The sequence below is a fragment of the Triticum aestivum genome, chromosome 3A (assembly GCF_018294505.1).
Source record: "Triticum aestivum cultivar Chinese Spring chromosome 3A, IWGSC CS RefSeq v2.1, whole genome shotgun sequence".
Classification (NCBI taxonomy): domain Eukaryota; kingdom Viridiplantae; phylum Streptophyta; class Magnoliopsida; order Poales; family Poaceae; genus Triticum; species Triticum aestivum.
In genome coordinates, this window is record NC_057800.1 from 44,323,513 (window position 1) to 44,332,158 (window position 8,646).

General features: G+C 40.3%; 1 protein-coding gene across 2 annotated transcripts; it reads right to left on the bottom strand.

Annotated features, from left to right (window-relative positions):
• Positions 1–1,208: 1,208 nt before the first annotated feature.
• On the bottom strand, positions 1,209–5,623 carry LOC123057810 (uncharacterized). 2 transcript variants are annotated; one of them, XR_006426971.1, is made up of 7 exons: positions 5,287–5,623; positions 4,371–4,441; positions 3,765–3,849; positions 3,407–3,491; positions 2,318–2,460; positions 1,835–1,999; positions 1,209–1,421 (listed from the first exon to the last, which is right to left on the bottom strand). XR_006426971.1 is itself a non-coding variant. In XM_044480696.1 (6 exons), exons 1-4 carry the CDS (start codon positions 5,468–5,470, stop codon positions 2,455–2,457), a joined length of 360 nt encoding a protein of 119 aa, XP_044336631.1. In that variant the 5' UTR covers positions 5,471–5,623; the 3' UTR covers positions 1,209–1,421; positions 1,835–1,999; positions 2,318–2,454. The 2 variants fall into 2 exon arrangements, 1 of the variants encoding a protein (XP_044336631.1); XM_044480696.1 differs by lacking the exon at positions 4,371–4,441.
• Positions 5,624–8,646: the final 3,023 nt, after the last annotated feature.

Below are 8,646 nucleotides of genomic sequence, written 5' to 3' on the forward strand. Positions count from 1 at the left end.
ATATAACTCCAAATTCAAATAGAATATTGATTTAAAATCAGAGCCCAAATAATTCCTTAGAAATGTTCCAAAATTTTGGTTTGATTTATAACTCTTGCCAAAATTGTTAGAGCTATTTCTAGGGCATTTTGGATTTACTGATTGCAATTTTAGGGTTTCTTGCCCTTTTATTAAAATGATTTCCGAGGCTTTCAATTTCCTCATTTCAACTTTCGGAATATAGACATGATGCACACATGAAGCTAGCCTAGAGCATTACCAGAAGCTAGGGATGTGACAGCTCACCCCTACTAAACAAGAATCTCGTCCCGAGATTCAAGTGTAGGGTAAGATGATGGGGGAACGCAACTAACGCAATCTTCACGATCCATGTTGCACTTCAAATGAACGTTGATTCAATCACCATCTTTGTCTCAATGTCTTGCCCCAAGAACTCCAACTAACATGACAATGAGAGGAGAAGGAAAACTCGAGAGGGATCGATCTTATCGAAGGTCGAACAACTCAGGATCAATTCACGGAGTGAGACATTGAAACATCTCTCGAGCTGAGACACAAAACATACATCAGGAGGGATGGAGTGGAACAGAGAACACTACAATGATTCGGGTCTATTGCAACAAAATTGTTCGTCGCAATACATGCTGATTTGTGGCGATAAGTACCTATTGCCACGAAACAACATTCGTTGGCAGCCGTTGTGACTGGACAGATGGTAATAGGTTATTGCCACAAAAAGCAATTGTGACAATAAAGTGTGCTACTGCAACAACCATGTGGGAAGTTGCCACATGTTTTCCCGTGGCAACACTCACCTGATGCCACAATTTGCTTTGTGGAGATAGGTTAATGCAACATGTAACAAATCATGGCGACTAGTAGCTCGCGGGCGATAGACATTTGTGGCAACACCCTATGCCAACGATGTTTGTTTCATGGCGCATACTCTTCCGTGGCAATAGTCAATTGTTGCAATAAACTATGGCAACAATCCTTACTTTTGTGGCATTAGGCATTTTGCTACGAACCGCTACACTTCTGGCATTAAGTTATGGCGACAAATATTCCAGTTGTCGTAACAGGAGATTGCAACATACTAGTTTTGGTGGTGATAAATAGATATCACAACGGGTGAACTGTTTGTAGCGAGAAACTATTGCGACAATATAAAATTTTCATGGTGCTAACATGTGGCAACCAAAAGTGGGTTGTGGTAATATCCTATTGCAACTGTAAAAAAATATAGAGGAATTCAATTACAATATTCAAAACCATACGTATAATATGTAGATTCATAAAATTCATAATTCTCATAGCAAATATCCATCAAATGAAAATCAAATGTAATTTAGCCATCCTAATTAAGTGCCAAGACTAAATTGCCCGTGATCCAGAGTCCAGTCCATCTAGTTCTTTGGATCCTGCAATCAAGAAATAAAAAAAATAGTTCTATTTAATGAGTCCAACATAACATACGCCATACAATTTTTCCAGACCCATTGTTAAAAAGAACTATTGCTAGACTAACTGGAGTAATACTGTGTCAGCAGGCATGTAACTGAGGGATCAGAACAGTTTTACAAGTGTAAATGTCTAAAGCATAAGCACAAGTACATGTACTAAAAGCTTCACCTATTGATTTAAGTTGTGACTCAATCTATAGTTTCAGTTAAGTTCATGTCCCTAGCTGGCACATATTTGTTTTCTGTAAGTTCTGACTCGATGCAGTAACAACACATGGTGAAAAAGAAGAAGCAGCTAGTTAATTAGGAAGGCCAATGAGGTAAATATAAAATGCAGGTGATCATGAAGAGAAAGCAATGTTGTGACCTACCATTGCTTCAAACATTTGAGAATTCTTTGTTGCAGCTTGTATGAGCGCATTTGGGGAAATAACAATTAGCCTTCCACCTTGAGTCTTATTAGGACTAGATCTCTGTAAAAGAGTATTTTGTAAGTTTGTACTACTATTTTCTTTCTCAATCCTCTTCGTAGTCACCTGCAAATAGAAGTGCACTTTTAGCAATGTACTAGTAAATGTGCATGTGCAATGCACGTCTTGACTAATACTCCCTCCGTCCCAAAATTCTTGTCTTAGATTTGTCTAGATATAGAAGTATCTAATACTAAAACGTGAATTGATACATCCATATTTAGACAAATCTAAGACAAGAATTTTGGGACGGAGCGAGTATTACAATCGTATGTGAAACTTCACTTGTGTATGTATTCAATGTGCACCAGTGAATTAATCATGTGAAATCAGCAAATATACAGTAAACTTTACAAATCGATCTAACAGAAGATCAAACATTACCCTGGTCATAGCGAAGTTTTAGCTTGTAGTGTAGCAAGTTCTTCATCTTCAGCTGTAGCTTTCTGTGGAGCAGGGAGAATTGCTTGCTTGTTTACAAGACACACTGCTACCTCCAATTCTTCAAGTTCCTCCTTTGGTTAATCCTGCACATTTTGTGCAATAGTATTAATGATAAGTAACTCAGCTAAAACAACGAAATGGAAGATTGTAATAAATCTTAAATATTACCTTGTTCAAATTAGCAAAAGCAAGAGGATCTGAAAATGCATCATTAATTTGTTTCATATGTCTAGTCAGTTTGTTAATTCCACCCATATCTTTTCAACGCACCAATATTTGAACAATATGCATGTAGCAATCAAAATAACTAATTTGCAAGGCTGAAAAGCTACACATGAAGCATTTGCAAGACCGTGACCATAGTAATGGTACACCTGGGAACGAAATTGGAGATCATAGTGACAGAGCTAAAATAAAGTAGTTGGGCGCAAGAGAAAAGCTCCACATACAGTGAGATGGCTCATACGTCCATAAGACTACATGGTGTTTGTTTGGATCAACTATTTTTTCCAATCGACAAAGCCCAAGTCCAAAATCAAAAATATCAAGATGTATTGACAGTTATCGAACTTGCAAGATATATTCTTTAAGCTTGATTTGTCCAAAATCATCTTAAACTTTCACAAATCGGAAAAGGTGGGTGGATTTCCTCCTATGATAAATAAAGAATGGAAAAAATATGTAATGATAATTTTGTATCCCTGGTTACTTCCAAACACTAAATTAAGAACTGAGACACGTAATTACCAAGTATTTTACAAGATCCATGATTATTTCATCATACAGTAAAATAGCAATGGAGACAACAACTAATGAGTAATGACCAAGGGTCTTTTCAAAACATCCTGCATCCGAATAAATCATCAACACTAACCAAGGGCCTGAAGCTGCTGATTTTCTCCTATTGGCTCTAAAGCATGATTCAGTTAAAACGGACGTTTAGTTCAAATCCACCAAAATCCCAAGAGAAATGCAAAACATTTTAGTGCATATGGTAGACAAAAAATGCAGTTTCGGCAATGAAACTACCTTTGCAGGCTTGACGTTTCCTTGCGCGAGGCGGTGGTGGTGCGCGCCACCTTGTTCACCTTGCTGGTCATCATGCCCAATAAACCTAAGAAGGTGGACCATGTTCAGCATCTTTTTTGTACTAAGAAAAATAATAATATGTATGCTTGTCAATTAGAGGCCCACAACAACACTTTCTATTGACTTCAATATTTGAAAATTTATTTTCTTCCCACGGGACATTTTTTGTATGAAACAGTATTAGAGAAATTCAGTTAAACAGACATTAATTATGCTCATATCCACCAAAATCCCAAGGGAATGCAAAACATTTGAGTGCATATGGTAGAAAAAAATACAGTTTTGGCGGCGAAACTACTTTTGTGGGCTTGGCCAGTCCTTGTGCATGGCGGTGGTCATGAGCTCCACCGGCTTCGCCTTGCTGGTAATCGTGCTCAATAAACCTGGGAGCAAGAAGGTTGAACATGTTCATCATTTTTTTGTAGTGTCCAAAATAATAATATGTATACTTATCAATTAGAGGTCGACAACATCACTTTCCATTCACATTTTAAAGTTTAGTTTTTTCCTTAGTAAGAACAAAAATCATGCTAGGAAAACAAATTTTACTCAATGATTAGTTTAACTGTTGAGCAAATAGTTACAGGTTCAGCTGACACCTTTGTGTTTTTGTTACTGATTTGTAGCTCCTCTGTTTTTCTCTTCTTTGTAGGCTGAGAGTATATCCAACCTTTGATAAAGTTTTGAACGTTCAAAGTTCTGAATCTATATGTTAGATTTATCTAGCTTTTTTCTAGGCCGAGAGTATATCCACACCCTTTTAAGGAAGTCAATGGACAGAAAATTAGTAGAAGAACGGTAGATACGGTGTGTTTCGGGATACAACTGTAACCGCAAATGGGGTTTCTTTGATTCTGAAAGTTTGCATTGCAAATTCTCTTGTCAGAAGCAACTCGATGAGAACCTGTAATATTTGTTGCAACAACATCAACCACAGCGTGGAGCAGAGGAAGAATAGCCCAGCAATTGCATGGCCTGCAAACCAAAAATTAGGACCAAATTATAGAGAGTTCTATAGGACTTCAATGGATGGGAAATTTCAGGAGAATCCTTCAATGTTCATAAGAATCCGAAGAAACAAAACATATAGGCTAGTATGACACGGAGGCCCATGCCACATGACGCCGGAAGCGGGAGGAACGTGCCTCCTTCACGCATGACGCCCTCCGCCACGCAGCCGCCACGGCACTGTTGAGCGCCCGCGCCATAAGGCCTGCCACGTGCAGCTTCGCCGCCGAGCCCCTCACACATGTCTCCTCCTCTATTCTCTCTGTTCTATTTCTCTTCTGGAGCAGATTCATTTATCTCCCCATGATCCAATCGCACTATCAAAGGTCATGATTGTACCACACTGGGTCAATTACTTCTCACTTTTCTCTCAAGTTTCTCACATCTCTACTTTGCTTCTTTGAGTCCAATTGTTTTGGGTGAACAATTCTTCAGTTAACCTCCACGGTACACAGCTTGTTTCTATGGACGCCGGGCCAATAATTAATACCTTTTGTTTCGATTTAAAATTATCATTAAGACGAATATGCAGAACAGAATCATACAGACACATATTAACAGAAAACACATCTAGGAGTAGATGGAACTTTATCTGAAGCCACACGACGCGGACTTCAATTTAGCCTAGGCAATCTAACGAAAACTACAGAGATGCCGCCGGTCCAGGTGCCAGGAACTTGGAGGGCTATACAAGTTGCAGCCAAATTGGCTTCCAATTGAAGTAGGAAAGTAGGGAATACACACACACACAAAAAAAAGATCGATCTACATCGCTCGCTATGGAGGTTCAGGGATGCGGCTTAGTGATGAACCTGGTCGTGGCGTCTCCACCTCCAGGTCGGCCATGTGGCGAGTAGCCCCGGCGTAGGCAGGCCAGCACTGTGCTCGCGATGCAGGGAAGAAGACGGGAACTCCGTCGGCGCTGACGCCAGACCGCATCACTGCCGCTGGCAGCATGGTCGAGGACACGGAGACGCGGCCCGCGTCGGCGGGCATAGAGGAGAGGGCGAGATCGAGGACGACGAATCCTCGTCGTGCAGTGGACTCCGGTGTGGTTCGCTGTGTTAACGCCGTGACGGAGGAACCAGGACGAGAGCTCAGATCCAATCGCCCTAAAGACGCCGTGTGATTTGGTTTAGAATAGTATAATCGTGGGTAGTTAGGAAGGCAAGGATAAATAGACTTTTCTTGGTGGGAACACAAAATATTGGCGCAAACTACAGTAAACCAAAACTAGGTGGTGGGAAAGTAATTATTTTTGGATGGAATGTTTATAGAATAATAAAATAAGTTGGAAAAAGAATATTTCAAAGCAATATGATATATATATATGCTCCTAAAAATAATGTTACTAAAATATGTTTGTCAAAAGTTATTTATTGTTGAAAAGACCACCAAATCCGAGAATCATGGAGGGGCGATCCGGCGCCTTCCCCTCTAACTTTCTCGCCGTTGATATTTGTATATTTCTTATTTATACATTGTTTCCCGGTTATTTAGTATACATGTATGATACGTATAAGTAGTTCAATGTGACCAATCCAGGGCATCATATGTTTAGAGGATACCATATTTTGCATTGTTGTTGTCATTAAGTGTTTTCAAGTCCCGACAAATCTCCTCACGGCTGTCATCTTCCTTTCGAACTAGATCGGGAGATTCCCGATGAATCGTCTCACACCTGTCATCTTCCTAAGTACGGCGGTAGGCGGCGTGTGGGAAGCTCGCATCCATGGCCGGTGGAGAGGCTCGAGCTCGCGGGCGAAGGTCGGGAAGAGGGACAGAGGAACTGCTTGGTCAACACCGAGGATGGAGGAAGAGGGCGACGGGAGCCATGGCCGACCAGGAGCGGCGTGCAACGTCAGAGGGGCGGCTCGCCGGACGGGGCTTGCCGTCCCGCAGAAGTAGGGGTTGCCACCGGTGCTAGAGCATTGTCGCCGGACGACCCGGCTGTAGGTACAACCAGGTTTGCACTACAATTTCAGAAAATCATTTCCGAAAGTAGCAAAAACTTGGCCAATTTTGAACTATAGCCCACAGAAACCTGATGTGGCCCTCACTTTAAAACTACTAGGTTATATTCTTGCCTTGAAACACAAATACAGATAGGATGGGTTGATGAGATGGTGGATCTATGTCAGTGTTGATCTCACATTTTGACCTTGAAATGGGGTGATCTAAACATCTTTCATCTTACGAACAATTCGTGGAGAGTTCCTCCGTGGTAGAGTACGTCCAACATAATCATGTCATTTTTGTTTCAACGAAAACCATAGAGATTAAACTGTGTAAATTAATAACCAAACCAACTTCGTTCTGAGATCTTTTGTGTTAGAACGTGTTGTTACATCCTGGATCTACAATTGTGTATCTTTGTTTACTTCTTAGTTGGCATGACAAAATTCAAACTTTGAGAACAAATATTGCTTTGCAATGAAGTTAAATTTAGTCCTAGCATTTCACACACAAAATAAATCTCATCCGGCCAGCAAGAAAATTGGAGCAATTTAAAAATAATTTAATTACTCCTTAGAGCTCGCAAAAAATACAACTTAATATCTATAAATTTGAATAATATATTTTTCCACTGTTTTAGTTGTAACTAATGCAACATCGCACCGATGTTGCAATATCTTTTCGAATATTACCACGAATAGTTATCCAGTTGAAATACCTAGTCTCTATTGCAACAAAATGACTGCTTCGCGCAACAAATTTTTTTTTGTCGCAATATCGCTACTATATTGCAACGCCGATTTAGTTTGTTGCAATAGCTAGCCACTTTTTTGCAACAATATTTGTAAGTAATGCAACGTCATGCCTGTGTTGCAATATCTTTCCGAATATTGCCACAGATAGTTATTCTGTTGAAATACCTAGTCTCTATTACAACAAAATGACTGCTCTCACTCAACGGAATCTGTTTGTCGCAATACCGCTGCCATATTGCAACGCCGATATAGTTTGTTGCAATATGAGGCCTCTATTGCAACAAAGTTAGTATTTATCGTCACCAAACTAAGTTATGGCAATATGTGCGACCTATTACCACAACGAGAGAATTTGTGGTAATATTGTGTTTTATTGCAACAAAACGTAGTTGTAGCAATAAATTTTGTTGCAATAGACCGGAATCCTTGTAGTGGAACGAGGATTCAAGTTGATAAGCACAATTCCACACTGAATAAGATGGTGCATGGCTTCAAAGTAGCAAGGAGTTAATTGCCGTGACTCCATAACGGGGCACCTTAGGGAAGGTGGCTCGTAGAATTATTCCCTTAAGTGGCAAAAAGAATTACTTTTGACACATAGATCATTGAAACTCTTCATACCAGCCTGAGGCAAATCACAATTGATCGTTTGAAAGAATTCGAGAGGATGGCATACTTAGTTTGGAAATGAAACTACGGTTATAGAACAACTCGGCAAATGGAAGGCACATTCTAGTTGAAACCAAGGATATAACCTAGTGACTGAGCGTTCTTTCAAGAATTTGAGCATTTCCATATTCATCAAGGTTTTACCAGCATCTATGCCAAGATCCTGGTGACACCTCGTACTACCATGATGAATAACGATGGAGGGTGCAGGTGCAGAGGAGGATAACACTTTCTCAGATTTTACCTTGACGATGCCAAGGAAACAAAATCTGGAGGATCAACCGAGAGACATTTAGCACTCCGCTTCTAATGTTCTGTTTGATGTTCTAGCTACCATTGTCATGCTTAAAAGCTCAACATGGCCATCAAATAAAGGTCGGACTTCGGGAGCACCAGAATCCATAAGGAAAACTACGGAAGCAAATCCTACGAAATCCTTATGGGGAGGTGGCCAACTTTCTCAATCAAGATACTACAATAATAGGTCTTCTGGCTGCGTGTGTAGGCCACGACATCCACTTACCGGGTTACAGAGAGACCATTAGTATAGTTCTTGGGAAAATGTTCCAACCATCATATCTGCCTGAGATTCAGATCTGGTTGGTGTCAGGATATTCCAGACTCATCGAATCTAGAAAGAAAAGTGAAAGTTTGCAACACAAATCGACGAGATTACGTTGCGAGATTCTCGGGAAATGAACTACGATAGCAAGCTCCAAAAGATGAGCTGGTTCTGCTACAAGCATGTGAACACGCTGTCCCAGACAAGCATGGTCACCTGGTAGTCTTACA

What these genes read in the sequence shown, in the direction of transcription:
- LOC123057810 (XM_044480696.1), bottom strand. Translation starts at nt 5,470, where the DNA reads ATGCCCGCCGACGCGGGCCGCGTCTCCGTGTCCTCGACCATGCTGCCA. An exon ending in GGTGGAGACGCCACGACCAG is followed by an intron (nt 3,850 to 5,286) that starts GTTCATCACTAA and finishes TCTTGCTCCCAG; the next exon opens with GTTTATTGAGCACGATTACC. An exon ending in GACTGGCCAAGCCCACAAAA is followed by an intron (nt 3,492 to 3,764) that starts GTAGTTTCGCCG and finishes CCACCTTCTTAG; the next exon opens with GTTTATTGGGCATGATGACC.